The sequence below is a fragment of the Mastigoproctus giganteus genome, chromosome 6, assembly GCF_048544385.1.
Source record: "Mastigoproctus giganteus isolate SK-2022 chromosome 6, ASM4854438v1, whole genome shotgun sequence".
Taxonomy (NCBI): domain Eukaryota; kingdom Metazoa; phylum Arthropoda; class Arachnida; order Uropygi; family Thelyphonidae; genus Mastigoproctus; species Mastigoproctus giganteus.
The window spans coordinates 150,954,507-150,973,674 of NC_143580.1; the positions used below are offsets into that span (position 1 = coordinate 150,954,507).

General features: G+C 36.9%; 1 protein-coding gene across 1 annotated transcript in view; it reads left to right on the forward strand.

The window, feature by feature from the left end:
- Positions 1 to 19,168, forward strand: part of LOC150084655 (legumain-like) — a 145,289-nt gene that overhangs the window by 116,550 nt on the left and 9,571 nt on the right. The window contains exon 11 of the mRNA XM_090376533.1: positions 17,982 to 18,098. Coding sequence (XP_090232659.1) covers positions 17,982 to 18,098 — 117 coding nt within the window. The remainder of the gene's footprint in view (positions 1 to 17,981; positions 18,099 to 19,168) is intronic.

The following is a 19,168-nucleotide window of genomic DNA, read 5'->3' on the forward strand; positions in this document are numbered from 1 at the left end:
GTCTAATAACTCAATTTTATTCGCTAATGTCATCACCTTCTTTCATATTTTCACATTTCTCTTGTTATTCGTAGCCATATTTTTGTACGGGTAAAAAAGAACTTGTCCACAATAAAGGCACTTCTTCTGTTAACACACTCGAAAAAGTCTGTTTTACACTGCAAAACGGTAGATTTATCACTTTTGTAAGCATATCAATTTATAAATTGATATGCTTACAAAATACTCATCAATTTATAAATTGATAAATTTATTCAATTTATAAGCATATAAATTAAAAGCAAACAACCAAACCTTCCATGACAAGCGCATAACACATACTGAACAAGGATTAGCGAGAAACATCCACGCTCGTGATTTTGTCACCCCTCTCCCCACCCACCCAGTAAACGCTGTTTTGACCGGGAAAGATAATTTTAGCCACGCCCATGTTTTTTTTATGGCGGAAAATATTCACGGCGCTTTAAAATTCACATTTTTTTAGGTTTCATTTTATATTAAATCAGCGATCACAAATACGCGAAACTGCGAATACAGATACCGCAAATAGCGGGGATTTACTGTATCTAAATTGGCAAATGATGCAAGAAAAAAACTTGTACCCCATCAGCAAAAAAAAAAAAGCCAACACCTCTAATACCAGTTGTACCTTCTAACAGTTACTTTATTCAAACTACCCACCTCTACAACACCACATATGAGTTTTTCCAGCAATCAACTACTGCTGATACAAGGCAACCATCCTTCCTAGTTTGAATTCTAATCTGAGCAAGAGAGTGAATGCCATCAGCACTGAGTTTGCTTGATCCATTCAAAGCTTTAATCTCCTCACAGATGCCTAGTCTCCAAATACAGCAAATTTCCAGAACTAAAGCTTTCCTCATTGTTCTTCTCTGCACTTCTTCCAACAGATCCATATCATTGCTAAACTTAGGCCTCTGTAACTGTATGTGATACCCAAAAGGGCCTTGTACAAGAGGATAATCACCTCCTTATCCCTTCTAGCATAATTCCTGTATATCTTTGACAAAACTCCATTAGCTCCTGGAAGCCTGTCTGTGCTACTCAGAGAACTTCATATCTGACTCACTGTTACCCTAGCTCTTTTTCATTCTTTATTACCCCGAACATGATAACACACAGTTGATATGTTAATCTGGGATTACTGCTATCCATATGGTGCCAAGCATTTCTAGTGATCAGGCGATTTCTCTGCTGTTATAAAGCAATTTCTATAGTGATAGTGATACATATTTCTACGGTTTAAAGCAAATTCTCTATTGTGTGTGTGTGTGTGTGTGTGTGTATATATATATATATATATATATATATATATAGTTGCTGAAAAGTATCAGCTCAAAGGTTCAAAAGAAAGGAAAGACACCTTTCTTTTATTTATATCCTAGTTCTACTAACTACTAATAAACTTCCGCTTGGTCACTAGGTTTGTTGTTTGTTTGTTATTTGGTTTTTAGGAGCATTAGCAACTAAGGCCATATTGCTCCGGGGATATGCGGAGAGGTCATTCCCTGACCTCTCCGCATCCTCCGTATTTGGTGGTCACGGGCTCGAACCCCGGTCTAAACAAGAAACGTGTGCTATGCACTGCTGCTCCTGCACACCTGGCTACGGAGGTGCCTGGTCACGAGGTGGCACCTCTCCTGCTTTCTTGTGGAGGTGCTGGAAACCTGGGAGGAAAAGCTCTCACTCCCAGGGCTAAAAGGAGCAAATATGAACGATCCGAATATCACAACCACAGATCCCAAAGATCTTACTCCTTTGAATCAGAAAAATGAAGATAATGAGACCATTGCAACCAAAAGACAAAAGAAGGACATGACATCGCTTTGTGCATTTATAGTCCTTTATTCTACAACAGAACAGCCATTAGAAAAATTGTTGCCATTTGTCAAAAATGTTTAGAAAGTGTGGCTGGATCACCTAAAAATGTCAAGTGACTAAAATCAGGCGACATTCTAGTCAAAACAGCTAATGCCAAACATGCAGAAAGCCTGCTTCAATTGACAACTTTTGGTGGGATCCCAGTAAAGCTCTCTCCCCATAACAGCCTAAATACATCAAAAGGGGTAATTTCTGAATGGGACCTTATCAGTGTCTCCAAAGAAGAAGAAATTAAAAATGAACTGGAAGATCAAGTTGTTATAGCTGTGAGGAGAATTAAAGTAACTAGAGATGGGACGCTTACCCCAACTAGAAATCTCATACTGACTAACACTTCCAAACTGCCTACATCGGTAAAGGCCGAATATCTGAATTGTAACATCAGACCATACATCCCAAATCCTCTCTGCTGCTTTAAATGCCAAAACTATGGTCATTCACAAATGGCATGCTGTGGAGTTGCTATCTGTTCCAACTGTGAATCTCAGGAATATACCAATCAGAACTGTTCAACTGAGCAACCGAAATGTCCAAACTGCAAGGGGAACCATTCCGCCTATTCCAAAAACTGCAAATATTGGAAAAGAGAAAAGCAGATGCAAAGATATAAAGTAGAAAAAAATTGTGTGACATACCAAGAAGCCAAGAGAACTGTATTCCCGACTATCATAAACAGACCTTCCTATGCACAGGTCATAAGAAATTGGCAAACGATTGAGACCCAAACAGACTTCACAATTCCTCCAAAGAAGTCCATTTCAGACTGGGCATGAGAACTACTAATTACATCCCAGCCAAAACAAAAAGAGAAACTCACAAACACACCGCTATCCGTATCTCCCAATGCAAAACATTCAGAAACGAAAACTCCTCAAGAAAACCGTAAGGTCATGTCAAAGGTCAACCAAACAAATGGGGACAGAAGCGACAAATCAAGCAGACGAATCAGTACTAGAGATTTTTGCAGAAGAAGATATGGATACCAGAAAACCATATATTCCAAAGGAAAACCCAAGTTTCAAAAGTTTAAAGCACCATCTAGGAAACAGCCTGAAACTGTCTCCAAAACCAAATAATGAGTAATATAATCCAGTGGAACTGCAGAGGACTCTGCACTAATATACATGATATGTACGATCTGATTGAACAGCATGCTCTGCTGTGTCTTTGCCTACAAGAAACATATCTCAGACCTCAAGACTCAACCAGTAAAGAACTATATCACATACTGTAAGGAACAGGCAGCATGACCCATGGTGGTGTGGCAATTCTGGTAAATTCTCATATTCCTTTCACTAAACACAACTCTTGAAGCAGTTTCAGTATGATAACCACTAAAACTCTCATAACCATCATAACAATTTACATTATCCCAAACCAAAAATTACTACAACAAGATTTAGAAGATGTAGTATCTCAGTTACCTCCCTCATTTTGTATATTGGGAGATCTCAATAGACACAGCCCTTTATGGGGTAACACAACAATAGACCAGAGAGGAAGGCAAATTGAAAAATGAATAGAACAGAATGACTTGACCATGTTTAACGTGCCATCGGGAAACAGCACAGCTATTGACCTATCTATATGCTCCCCAACATAGGTGCACTATAGCCAGTGTAGCTTATGCACCATTAAACACCCATAACGCACACGCGTGCATGCACGCTCCCCAACATTATTTCCAATACTTGATTGGTCAGTACACAGAGATCCTCTCAGCAGCGATCACCATCTGATAATTATTACCATGTCATCAGGAACCACATGTCAATTACTTAGAAATCCCAGGTGGAAAATAAATGAAGCGAATTGGAAAATCTATAAATCTATTGCAAAAATGGATGCAGATATTATCAAGCAAAATCTGTTAGAGTCAGCAGTAAAATATGTAACAAATAAACTATTCAAAGCTGCTGAGCAGAGTATTCCAAAAACATCATCATACCTCCCAGCACATCCAAAATCATGGTGGAATGAAGAATGTTTATATGTAAAAGAGACAGAAATAAAACCTGGAATAATTTTTGAAGATGTTCAACTATGGAGAACCTCATATCAAAAAGGCACGAGCGAGAGCCAGACATGTCAGAATGGATGACCAGACATGGTCATCCAAAGGGCCAAAGGGCCAGTAGGAAAGCATCCTGGATAAAATTTGCATCCACATTAACAAATTCCACACCATCTCAAAATGTCTGGAATAAAATCAGCAAAATGAATGGCAGATACCAGATTAATTCTAAACTGGAATGGACAAGTCACCACACAGCCTTCAGAAATAGCCAATGCACTGGATGAATCCTTTGCCAAAACCACCTTTGTTGTGGAAAAACTGAATTTTTCCACAAGAAATGAACAGTACAACTTTCCATTATCTTTCCATGAATTGAAACTGCTTTATCCCAGACAAAGCAAAACGCTATAGGACCAGACCAAATTCACTACATGATGTTAAAGGAACTTGATGACCAATCCCAAATTGCATTACTTGATTTGTATAACAAAATCTTCCTAGAAAACCAGTTTCTACAGTTGGCATCATGCAATAATTCTAGCCATCCCAAAACTGGGAAAGGATCTCTCTAACCCACACAACTACCGTCCAATTGCTTTAACAAGTTGCTTAGGCAAAGTTATGGAAAAAATCAATCATCAGTGATTGTTTAATGTGTTATTTGAACAGTAATAAGCTTCTCGACTTGGCACAGCATGGTTTCAGGAAAAATTGCCCAACACTGGACCTACTTATAAAATTAGAAAACAGTGTACAGAATGTCTTCATCCAAAAGGAACATAACGTCACAATTTGCTTTGATATAGAAAAAGCTTACAATACGGCATGGCATTATGGAATCCTTCAAAACCTATACCTCCTTGGATTACGTGGGCATCTTCCTAAATACATCCAAAATTTCTTACAACACAGAACATTTCAAGTTAGGCTGCAGACTACACTTTCGAAGGTTTTCACCCAAGAAGGCATGCCTCAAGGGTGCTTAGCACTACCCTTTTTGCTATTAAAATAAATACCATAACAGAGCATATTCCAAGAACCATTGATTCATCTTTACATGTTGATGATTTCAGTATTTCCTACCACTCTCAGAATATGCAAAGTATAGAACATCAGCTACAAGGGACAGTAAACAAAATAAGCAAATCGGCTCAAACAAATGGCTTCTGGATTTCCACACAAAAAACTGCATGTATACACTTCTATAGAAAACAAAACTTACACTTTGATCCTGAACTGAAACTTGACAGACATATGATCCCAGTAGTACCAAGTATAAGAAGGACTTCTCTTGGATAAGAAACTAACATTCCTTGAACACATTATCAACTCAGACTTTCGTGCCTCAAGAAATTAAACATACTCAAAGTTCTTTCTGTAACAACATGGGGAGCAGATCGATATACACTTCTCAAACTTTATTGAGCAATAATTTATTCCAAACTAGATTATGGAGCAGCTGTTTACGACTCGGCGAAACCAAGTGGACTGAAATGGTTATACCCCATACACCACAGTGCTCTCTGTATAGCACTCGGAGCTTTCCGAACTTCACCTATACAAAGCCTTTATGCAGAAGCTCATGAGCCTTCACTACAGCTTAGAAGACAGGACTTGCTATTACACTATGCCATCAAGATAAAATTGATCAGTGGTCATCCAAATAGAGACTTTGTTTTCATATAACTGGGAAACCATATACCAAGCCCATCCACGTATAAATCGACCTGCCAACATGTGTCTAAGATTTACTACTAAGCCGAGAGCTTAATTATGACAACATAGCTACTATGATTGCACAGACCATTCCACCATTGTGTATAGTTCAACCCATATATGATATGTATTTTCAAACCTGGGGGAAAACTACTCTATCAAGGAAAAACTACCAGCAATTACGTGCAGCATACAAAGAACAATATCCACATCACACATTCATATATACAGATGGGTCTAAAACAGAGACTTGTGTAGGAGCTTCGATTCATTTTGAGAATAAGAATGCAGTATTTTTACTGCCAAATTACAAGCCATTTCGATGGCCGTAAACCAAATCAAACATAAACAGATAGCAAACAGCATAATTTTCACTGACTCGCTTAGCTCTGTTATTGCTTTGCAGAATGCAAATACCACAAGACACCCAATCCTAAACATGTCCAATATTTAGTATCAAAGCTATTACGAAGAAATCGCAATATCAGATTCTGCTGGATCCCAGGCCACACTGGAATAACTGGAACCGAAAGAGCTGACAAAACAGCAAAGGAAGCTTCCATGTCTGATTGTGCTTTTCACATAATACCATATACATATTACAAGTCCTTAATCTACCAAAGCAGTACAAAACAATGGCAACAACACTGGCTAGATCGGACTAACAACAAACTTAGTCTAATTAAAGAAACACTTCGACCATGGCCTACTAGCTTCCGATCGAATAGACAGGAAGAAGTGACCCTTGTCTAATTGCGAATCGCACATACACATATGACTCACTCTTACCTACTCAGAGGTGAAGTTCCCCCCCCCTCCACACACACACACACACACACAATGTCAAAACTCTCAAGTTCTGCTAACTATACATCACTTCATGGTGAACTGTCCAAAATTTCATAGAGAACGTCTAAGAGCTTTTCAAACAATAATGAATGCACAAAACAACTTAATGCTTAAAGCAATTTTAGATGACCGGCCAAATATTACAGACATTTTCTTCTTCCTTAAGTTAACTGGATACTTCCAAAACATAAAATTAATAGTTTACCATTTATAGAGAAGCTACATGAATATAAAGCCTACAAACAAGTATTGGCTTAATTCTAAACCACAATAAGAAAAGTGTAAAAATGCTGATATACGAAACTCTTCTACCTAGGCCAGGTGCATTATAGCCTAAGCTGCTTTTGCACCAATAGGTTTTTAACAACAACAACAACAAGCTATCCATACGAAGTACCTTGTTGTGTTTGTCATTATTAAACTTCATTCACGACTTCTCAGCCAATCTGCTTAATTTGTGTGGATCTTGTTGCAGTAGCACACTCTGATTAATGTGTTTAGTTGCCCTGCCACCCTTGATATCATCTGCAGACTTAGACATTAAGCTTGATATGCATTCATCAGTATCATTAATAAACATAGAAGACAATATTGGGATCAGCACTGAACCCTTGGGTATTCCACAAATAACATTATTCCAAGAACACCAGTCAGTGCTCATTATAACCACTACCTGTCTCCTTCCACTCAACCATCCCTTAATGTCACACTGCTCCAATTTGTATAGCACTCTTTGATGTGCAACAGTATCAAAAGCTTTTCTGAAATCTAAGTATATGATGTCAAAATTAATTTTTTGCATCCACTTCCTTTGTTTTTATATCATTGTATCCAATAAAATTGGTCATGCAAGATCCCTCCCACTCTTAAAAATCTATGCTGTCACAGCAGTATGACTGCATTGCTTCTTTAACCAGTAACTCCATTGTTTTCCAAAAAATCCTGTTTAGTTTGCTTACAACCTGAGCAGGATCATCAATAGTTAAACCATTCATATCTAGGCAACCAGAGTAATTGCCAAAGTTCTGGTGTTTACCTAAGTAAATAAAGCTTTTCTACTTATCTTTGCATTCTTTGCCAAATGACTTCTCATCTGCCTTAGCTTGCTTAATCTCCTTTGTAACATGCTTGCAGACTAGTTTATATCTACTATAGGATCTGTATCACCTGATACAGAGGTCTACATAATTTATATACATCTCGTGCATTTTTATTTTCTGCCATAAACCTCATTAGTTCATCTGACATCCACTGAAGTCTAACCCTTGAACAACATCCCTTAGTTGTTATAAAAGTCTATGATTACATCTCAGAATGTTTTCATTTAGAATTTACTGTTGGAAACTTCATCAGTTGGTTTCACTGCATAGAATTTAAAACCTGAGACTGCTGTAGCTACATTTATGAAAGTAAAAGCCCTTTGTTTTGACAGTACTTACATCTTTAAGTAAATCACACATCAGTACACTGTGATCACTGCCACAGTGTACTGATGTGGGATTTACTTAAATTGGGTCTTTTATCTGCAGATTCTAAATGCATGAAGGGTCATTGCTGATAATCAGGTGAAGTTTATTGTGTTCTCCCGTTACTTTCTAACATGCTAGTGTAGAAAACAGTCATCCAATAAATACACAAAAGTCTTGCTATTGTATGAGTGACCAACCCACAAGGTTCATTCAATATCTGGAAAGTTAAAATCCCCCATTATAAGATATTCTGAGTTTCTGGACCACTCTGTGTGTCTCTACAGTTGTTCATTATATTCATCAGGTAAGTGTGCTATAGCACATTAAACCTATAGCACACTTACCTGATGAATATAATGAGCTGTAGGTCATTAGACCTATAGCACACTCTTATACCCTCATTTTTGTTTTCCCAGTGCTTATATCAAACCAAATCAACATCAACATTACACTGGCCACTCATGTCCTCCGGGTGCACTGCTTTTGATTTTATGCTTTTTTATGTGTCGTATTGATACTGTAGTTCTCTAAACTTCCCTTGTGCTGTTTATAACCCAAAGTAGTACATCCTTGTGGGAGTGTGAGGTGAAGTCCTATAGAATGATACAGAATGTAACCCAGCTTTTTCTGACATCTAAGTATATGATGTTAGAATTATTTTTTGCATCCCATTCCTTTGTTTAGTGCATAATGATATTCAATCAGATTGCTCAGAAATTCTTCCCTTAACAAATCCAAATCCAGTGACTGCAATATACCTGCATTCTTGTGTGGATGGTCCTGCATTACTTCTTTAATCTGACTCCATTATCTTCCATGGAACAGAAACCAAGTATACAGGTCTGTGATTACTTACTTCAACTCTCATTCCTCCTTTGTGAATTGGGGAATACTTTTTTCTCAACATTACCCTTTACTTGTTAAGGAGCAAATTTGTCTGATCAATCAAATATACCCACAGTAGCTACATCCTTTGGGACCATTCTGCCATGGTATGTTGTTGTCATGTGATGCACGAGTCTAGTGTCTATCTTTGTGCAGGGGCAGCTGAGTGCTTGATGGATCCCTCTCCTTTATTCCTTCAAGGGCATCAACCCCTTTTCTTCAAGTCCTCATATGTGCCCATCAGAAATCTGAATTGGCACTTAATTTCCTCTTGCTCCCTGCATCAAAAGGACACAAAGGCAGCCCCTTTGGCTGTATCATGTTCTCACTAGAGAACACTGCATAAAGACCACAAAAAAGCATATTCTATGTTGCTGTGGTTCACAAGAGAAATGTCATTAACTCCTCTTCTGAACCAAAGCATTCCTGCTACTTTGAGCTTTTTTTCTCTGCTGCTCTTGTTTGAGGCACAATAAAAGTAATTTAAAAATAGCACATACACTAAGAGATAAGACACATACACTAAGAGATTATGCTATAATATTTTAGCGATGGTGGTATGTACCATGCTATTATGTTTCTGCATAATGCAATTGACTTTCTAAATGCTTAGCTAAATATAAAAATAAGCTAGCCTATGTGATCTGGATCTTTTGACTGTTTATTTACTACAATTCAAAACACTGCAATTGACTACTGTGATATCCGACAGTATAGTTTATTAGTTACAAGATATGATGTCCACACCAAAATTGTCAATAACAAAGGCTCTATGAATATTAAGGCATAACTTATGAAATCCTTGGCCAATTTAAAAGTAAGCTAACATAAGTGATTAGGACAATTTGAACTATTTATTAAACAACTTATAATTAACTAAAAAATGTCAGATTTGTCTGCTATCAAGAATACTTCCCAATCATAAAAGACTGATGAAAAATGAGTGAAGAGAAAATACTACATCATGAATGTCAAACAGGTTGATGGATGATGAACCTAACAGTAGTATGCCAAAACATTTGCAGAAAACTCTGCTATAAGTGTTTCATATATATATATATATATATACACACACACACACACAACAAAAAAGGTATTAGTATACTTCTACTGACATTGTACAATCCAGGTGATCTCTGTGCTGATACGATCCAAACTGCTGGCTTCAAACAGAATTCATAGATAGCAAGTTACCAGTTGAGTTTTTGGGAGCCTTAGTTAAATATTATTTAATTTTAATTTAAATATAATCGTATTTGAAGAACAATTCATTGGCCCCAAGCACCAAGTGGTAGTTACCAAGTGATTTTCCTAGTGTGATCATCTAATGTTTTTTGCAGGACAAGTACTAGCTTTTTTCACGAACCCTCCTCCACTAGCAACATCACTCCTAATCCAGTGACATACACTAGAACAGTATGTTGCTAGTGACTCCACTAGCAACGTAATGCTCTCTTCTCATTGCTTGGTCACTGGTTGGTGCTGCTCCTGTCTCCATATTGTGGGACTGGTAATTTGAGAGAAGAAAGTTCCTCTCCCAGGGCTAAAAGGAGCAACCATGGATTGTGATACATAAAAAGTAAAAAAAAAGTAAAGTGCAGCCATTATCAACCCACTGCAGGATGGAAACCTCCTCAACAATTCATGCTGAGGGAAACGGACCATAACCTGCTACACTGGTCCAGTGCGGGTTGGCAGATCGACCGTATTCAGCAATCAGGGGCTTGAACCCCTGTCTACTCAAAGAGCGTGTGCTACTGCACTCCCGCTCCTGACCACTCGGCTACGGAGACCTTCCACCACTAAAGCTAATGGCTTTCAACATACTGAAACCTACAAAATGGAGCATGACCTCATTCTTTCCAAAAGAATGAGAATGGATTTGAATAAATCAGAACCACCAGCATTTTCTGATAATGCATTCCTTATCAACCACATGGTAAGCAGGCTCTGTCTTTTCGTCATCCAGAGATGTCTCAAAAATGCAGCAGGTACACCAAAAATGGTAAAACAACTCCAGTCAGGAGATTTATTGATTGAAACCATGCAAGTGAGACATTCTGAACTATTACTGAAACTGTCCTCTATAAGTGGAATCCCAATTAAAGTCACACCACGTAACTCCTCAAAAGGTGTGGTAAATGAGTAGATTTATCAAACATCACCAAAGAGGAAATAATTGTGGAATTGCAGGAACAAAACGTAACTCAAGCAAGACAAATAATGATGTAGAAAGATGATAAACTAGTTCCAACATGAAATATCATATTGACCTTTAGTATATCTAATTTGCTAACTTCAGTTAAAACAGGCTATCTGCTCTGCTGGGTCTGCCATTCATTCCAAATCCCTTAAGATGTTTCAAGTGACAAAAATTTGGTCATTCTCAAACAATATACAGAGGTGAAATTACATGTCCTAATTGTGGGTCAAAACACCATTCACAAACAGAGTGTACAGCAAAGTTGCTGGAATGTCCAAATTGCAAGAGGGATCATCCAGCTTATTCAAAATCATGTGACCTGTGGAAAATGGATAGAAAAATACAGAAATGTAAGATCAAAAATAAAGTCTCATGAGAAGCCAGAAAGCAAATCAAAATAACTCTGCCAAAACTCAGCTATGCTTCTGCTACCCAAAACTGCCAAGCTGTTGCAACTCAAATGGAGGTATCCATCCCACCTAACACACCCATTGCAGAATGGGCACAACTATACTATTGACACATCAACCTCTTTCAAAACTTGGTTAAGTTGATGAAATAAATGATACCCCAATCACCGTTCCACCTAAGATTACACCAAGTGATAAAATACCAAAGAAATCACAAAGGCAACATGCCACTGAATTGCCACAATCAAATTCAAACAGCATGGACACTGAAGATTTAACTGCACAAAATGAAGCACTCCTTGCTCTTCATGCAGAATGTTGACACTGAGACAGGATGTTCACCAATTGGAACCAGTGATATAAAAGAGTACGGATTCCAGATGCCCTTTTTTTCCCTAGAAAAGATAAGACCAAATATGACTGTTGAAAGCAAACTGCTCACAAGAAACAGACAGACAGACAGACTGGCATTTCCTCTTCAAAACCAAATAATGCAGCACATTGTACAGTGGAATTGCAAAGGTTTATGCAGTAATACCGATAACAAAAGCATGACAATATTCAACAATACTCAGAGCCGCCTAATATATACAGACTCTGCCGCTGGTGCTGCAGTTGTTTTTTTCTTCTTTTACATATCACTACCGATTGAATGTAGCAGTTATACTGCAAAATTATACCCAATTAAATTAGCCTCAGAGAATATTAACACTTTCAACAGTGCTAGCAGTGTAATATACACTGATTCCACGACTGTAGTGCCTGCATTGGACAATAAATTTTCAATGTTGCATTCCATCATAAAACAGATTCTTTCCTGTTTAAACTATTTACAGAATAAAAATCATTCAGTGAATTTTGCTGGTATCACAGGTAATGAGAGAGCAGATCAGGCAGCCAAACAGTACAACACTAGCAAATTACCAAGTACCAATATAGATTATGTGAAGCATATAAAAAAAAAATCTGTACATTTCAGTAATCAGAAATCTGGAAGTTGCAAATGAACAACAAATTGCTACAGATCAAACAGGGAACCAGCATTATAGAATTCAAGCTTCAAGAAAAACGGACAAGAAGAAGTTGTACTAGCAAGGTTGCGTATATTTCTTCTAATAGGGGATGACCCACTTGTGTGTATGCATTATTCATCAGTGCTCACTGTCAAAGATATACTATTAGATTTCACTTATTGTTCCTTTTTTTTTTTTTTTTTTATCAGAAAAAGTACTTTTCACTCTCTGCAATTGCAAGAATCCACTTATCAGTTTCCAACATTATTGAAAATAGTGCAAAACTATATGAATTTTTTACCTTTCTTAAGCAAAATATGCATATATTTATTGCTTTCCTGAAATCAAAATATATGATATCAAATTATTTTTTGCATTCAGTTCTTTTGTGACCACATTGTAGTATCCAGTCAAATTGGTCAGACAAGATTTCCCCTTAACAAACCGATGCTGTGTCTCAACTATAACTGCAGTCTTGTCTAGATGATTCTGCATTGCTTATTTAACCGGTGACTCTTATTTTCCCCAGAACAGAAGTGAAACTAACAGGTCTGTAATTACTCATGGCAATCTTTGATCCCCCTTTGTGAATTGGGGAAACATTTGTGCATCTCCAGTCCATGGGGACCTTCTCTGAATCCAAGGATGTTCTAATAATTATGGCTAAGGTTTGCTTGCTTCTTTTGCTGCCTCCCTTAATATAACTTGATAGATCCCATCCGCCTTAGATGCCTTTCTTATGTTTAATTTCAACAATTTCTCCTCCACTTTCCTCTCAGTTATTACAAAATCATTTAGCCCCCCCCCCCCCTGTTAGAGTGTGATAAACTTCTGGCTTCCTACAGAATTCCTCGTGTGAATGTATATGCAAAATACTCATTTAGTTTGTGAGCTACCTGAGGAGGATCATCAACAGTCGAACCATTGATATTAAGTGGACCAACCTGATTCATCCCCTTCCTTCTAGTTTACATAAGTAAAGAAGTCTAAGTAAAGTAGTGTTTTTCTTTGCATCCATTTGCTAAAGATTTCTTGTAATCTGCATTCGCTTGCCTAACTTCCTTTGTAACTTGATTAGTTTATACCTGCCATGGGCTTCTATACCTCCTGATAGTTTATATGCATCCCATGTATTTTTATTCTCTGCCATGAGTCTCATTAGTTCATCTGACATCCGTTTAGGCCTAAATCTTGAATGGTATTTCTTAGTTGGTATGAAAAGCCGAGTAGATTCCAAGATTAATTTCTTAAATGGTTCCCATTTAGAATTTGCTATTGGTAACATCATCAGTTAGTCCCACTGTATAGAACTTAAAAACTGTCTCTGACCATCATAGTCATCTTTACAAAAGCAAAAACCCTTCCCTTTACCCCTGATGGTAGTTACATCTTTAAATAAATCCTACATTAGTATACTGTGATCACTCCCACTTAGTGTTTCCTTTATCTGCAGATTCTTAATGCATGAATAATTCAAAATAACAATGAAGTTTGAAATCTGAATTGGATTCTGCGACTTGTAAATGGTATCAGCCTTAATAAAAGGTAGCCACAGGCTTTTGCTGCACTAACAAAAAATTAAAAATAGAATAGTTAAATAAAAATAATTAAAATAAATATAAATAAAAAAAAAATGTAACATATAATAAGAATATTAAATATAAAAAAGAATTTAAAGAACCTACATGTTTTCCTCCTCATGTAGGTAACTATCAAGTAGCCATTCAACTGATCTTTGAATTTCTCCACACTGTCAGTCTCAGCTTGGTAGGCTGGATTGTAGGAAGTTTTCAAAAGAAAACTTCTTACAGTGTAGCCTAGATCTTTCCCTATCATTTGAATTTATGACTCCTTGTTCTGGAATAATTTTTAATAATGAAAACTTTGCCTTCATTCTATTTCATTCTTTTTTCTCTTCTCTCTCAGATCCTAATAAACCTGAGTCCCCTCCGAAGTAAGGTGCCTGGTTGCAAGCTCTGTAGCCCACATATTCAAAGTCTCTCCTTTGAAATTTTGGCTAGCTCTAAAGAAAATTTACCAATTTGGCTATATAGTATCATTATACAATTTGTCACTAAAGTTTGTTTTATCCACTTTCTAATGAGTTGCATGTTGTATAGAGACAAAATCATGGGGAATTTGGAGAAAACACTATAAGGTACGGTTCATTTGGTGTAACATATGCTATATTTACAAAAATCCAAGCTGTTGGTTGCTGGGAAATCTATTCAAGTAATGTTTATAGCCATGGGCATTGAGGAGGAATTATAATGAACTAACATTTGCCCAGAAACTCAAAGTGATACACAAAATAGACAAGTGAAATCAAAGACTGAAATTTCCAAGGAGTACAGGATTCTGTTTTCAACTTTTTTTTTTTACATATCTAAAAAACAGCATGACTATTGAAAAGAAACAAAGAATAGGAAGAAGTAAGAGGAGAAATTGTGAAGGTTTAGAAAGCGAATTGTTTTTAGTGGTTTTGCCAGTATAGAGAAAAAAGTCTCCTTTTCAGATCTCGTTATGATAGATAAAGCTAGCCAAGATGCTGTAAACCTGATATAAGTGCAGGATTGGCACAAGTGCATGTGCAAGGTGTGCATAGTGCACTGGCTGCTGACTGAAAAGGTGGCCAAACTGAATGGACTCCACAGCTGAATTTCACAACTCACAGTCACTTTGCATTCATTCAATAACACTAAAGAAAAAAAAACAATTTTTTTTTTTTCAGTGATTGCAGAGAAATACAAAATAAAAATTAGGACAAGAGAAACACATGTACCTGCCCATTTTAGATATAAATTGCACTTTTTATAATTGGTAACTGGTGAGGATCATTTGCCTGTGTAGAAGTTGTATGGCATACCCTTTCTTGTTTTCTCTTTGTTAGGAAACAAGGTATCAAGCAGGCAGTAGAAGAAAGTGGGTTGGTGCTCATGAAAGACAGAAAATAGGATAGCCTGGAAGAAAATAGTGAATGGAAGGCTGATGGTACAAATGTTGCAGTAATTAAAGATAAAGACATGGGTTTTAATTCCCGAAAAGGGGACTTTTAAGGCACTATATGGCATCTATTAATTGGGCAGATTGCAGAGTGAGGGCAAAAATTCACAGAAGCCATGAATGCATGCATGCATACCATTACGAAAACATTGCAGGAGGAGGATGCTGAACTGGATGAATGGGAGCTGGCCAGTCAAATAGAGCTGAAAAAGATAGCATGGTACAGTTATGAAAAGTACTGAAGCATACAACAGCTATAAGTTGATTTGTGATAGTACCACAGATAAGGTTAGACAGGCCAAGGCTGCTTATTAAAAAGCATTGGATAAGAGAATAAAGAATGGGGACAAGGAATTTATGTATGTGAATACAAGGAAATATTCACATACATAATGTTGCAGATGAATTTAACAGGTACTTTGCATGTTTTTTACTGAAGGAAGGTCCTTCATGCTGAGAAGAGGCTGAGTCATATGAAATTAATGATTTCAAAATTACAAATGACTGTTTATTAGAAAACTTTCAAACAAAAAGACAAGTAAGGCTCCTGGTGTTGATCAGGCATACCCAGTAATTTTGAGGGAGGCTGTCAGGGAGTGTATTGAACCATTGAAGTTAATTATGAAGACATCTGTGGACTTGGGAGAGATTCCTTTCGATTGGAGAAGTGCCTAAGAGTGAAGTGAATAACTACAGACTGCTTAGTTTGACTTCATGGTAGGGAAAAATCTTAGAAGAAATTAAAAACCAGGGATGCTTAGATAGATATGGCTTTCAGAATAACATAGAGCATGTTTACCTAACTTGATAAGCTATTTTGACACATGATTTGGATATAGAGAACAATTTTGACATAGTTTATTTGGATTTTATCAAGGTGTTTGACTGAGTCTTTCATGAGAAGGTACTGTATAAGCTGGAACATGTGGGATTACTGGAAATGTTCTAAGATGAATTGCTGGTGGCTGAAGTCAGAAAGCAAAGGGTCATGATTAGTGGATATTCTTCAGATTGGTGCAAAATCAGAAGTGGGATACCCCAAGGATTGGTTCTTGGACCACTGTTGTTTCTGATTTTTATAAACAACATCAACGATGGGATAGAAGGCTTGAGGTCAAAATTTGCAGAAGACGTAAAGATTGTTATAGTAGTTAATATTCAGTACCAAGCAGATGACTTGAACAGGCTTTAAGAATGATCAGAAAAGTAGCAGTGCAGATATGTTTTAATACAGTAAAATGCAAGGTCTTACACTTGGGGAATGCCAACCTCAAAATAAATTATACACTTGATGGGGTTGAATTAAAAACAGAGGAAGAAAGGGATCTGGGAGTTAAAAAAAAACAAGCAGATATCAAGCAGATTTTCTGAGCAGTGTAAATAGGCAGACAAGAAAGAAGAGATGTTACTAGGGTTGATGGCACCAAGGGCAAATAAAAAAAAATGGCACCCCTTGAAAACTGTTCTTTAAAATTCTGGCTGAATTCTTATATTGGTACTCAAACTGGTTACTCATTATAATACCAGTTACAAAATAATAAAAACAAAATACATTTATATTGTGAAAAAAAACAAAACTTATATTTGGCACCCAGGGCACGTGCCCCACCCTAATTGCGCCACTGCAGGAAGCCCAAGGTGTCCTATCAATGATTTATTGAATTTTATCCAATAGAGATATGGAGGTCATAGCCCCACTATATAAGGCATTTGTAAAACACATTTGGAATACTGCATTCGAGTATGGAGACCTCATCTGAAAAAGACATTGAGCTTCTTGAAAGGTTCAAAGACTGGCTACTCGCATTGTGATATTGGCAAAAGGGCAACCATATGAGGAAAGACTCCAATTATGTGGGCTACAGAGCTTGGCAACCAGGCACCTTAGAGGTGAACTGATTGAGGTTTATATGGCTCTGAGAGGGGTTAGTAAAATGAGTGAAGCAGAATTTTCAGTTGTAGAGAAGTCCAGAACTTGGTGGCATAAATTTAAATTACACAAGAAGAAGTTTAGACTAGATTATAGGAAGTTTTCTTTTAGCCAGCGAGTCATTGATTGCTGACAGGTTGCCTTTGCAGGTAGTTGAGGCTGACAATTTGAATAAATTCAAAGATCAACTGGATAGTTACTTATGTGAGTGGGAGAAGAAAATAATTTGTATTTAGAAGGTAAATAAATAAAAATCAAGTTATTTTAGTTATAGTATCTAGAATGCTTTTAATACTATAAAGATCTAGCAGGGAAATTTTTACTTGTTTTTGACCAAAGAATTAGCTTCATTATGCTACATAATTACAAAATGCCCTATATACAAAAAATGTACAGCTTTTTTACAAATTTAGTGATTTTGCCAAGAAAAAGTAATTTTTTTAATCTGCAATGATATTATTATTTAAACATAAACATATTAATCATGGTAGAGAATATTGCTGCTGATTGATTGCTATGTATTTGTTTATGTGTTTGTGTGCGTTAATTATGTAAACTGCTAAACAAAGTATACTTCATTTTAGTACAATGCTGTTCCAAGTCGAGATGTTCCGCTTATAATAGCAAAGAAAAAATTAGCCAAAGCTAATTCTCTTGAGAAGAAATATCTGCTGGAGAAAAAACTTACTAAGCTGCAGAGGGTAAGATATTATTTTATATTCTTAACTATAGCATAGAAATAATTATTCACATATTTTATAAACCATATTTTAAGCTGTAGTCATTGTTGAAGTTACTGGTGTTCTGTGGTATGCTTTTTATTCTCCCTTACATATTCAGCTCCTTCTAAGTGAAAGGTATAGTATAATTCTGCTTACAGTTCTTCTTCACACTGAATATTATTATTATTATTTTACAATTTTTGGCTAGTCTTTGGCTCGAACTTTGTTGGGCTCTTGGCGTCCCTCTCTTCTGCTGCTGGCTGGTAGCCCCCGGTCTACCTTCCTGTGGTGGTGATGGCGCATTTCCATCCTGCTGATGCTGGGTAGCCAAACAGCCAGTTCATTTCTGGCCATTTCTACAGAATCCTGTATCTTAAAAGTGAAACTAGGCAGAGATGAACTAATGTTCCAGGTGCCGCCCTACACAAATACACGCATACATATATGTTTTCTTTCCAGTTAATACTGTTGGAAGGCCTTCTGTGGTTCAGAATCACGATAAGCAAAAAACCTGGCATGACTACAACAGGTATACTGTGAAAAAAGAACTTGTACTGAGCTTTCAGAAAACTGTTTTCTCCTTCCTTCAACCTATGAAGATTTCCTCTGTAGTGTGCTTGCCTTTATTGTATTGATATTGGATTGTGTGGATGTTTCGATAGAGAGCGCATATGTGCACACTGCTGATGTTCATATAGTAAACTTTATGTTCCATATGATAAAAGAAGAAAGAGTGCTTTCATTCCAGAAGTATACTAGGAAGAAAATCAGTATGATAGTAACATTTGATGCCATAGCATATATGCCTGTTTAAGTATAGGTTCATTCTTTGTCACTTTAACTCTGAATTTTTTCCCCCCAGTTTTGGGTGTGTAGATAGAATGTAATGTGAAATGGAAATGTGCTGAATTGTAGATATTTTGGCCCACTGAATACAAGCTTAATTCTGAGCATTAAATATGGAAAGCAGGCCAATTGTTTTGTGTTCATCTGTCTATTAAGTGTATCCTGGTTAAGATTTTCTCCAGAATTTCAAGACAGTCAGTTTC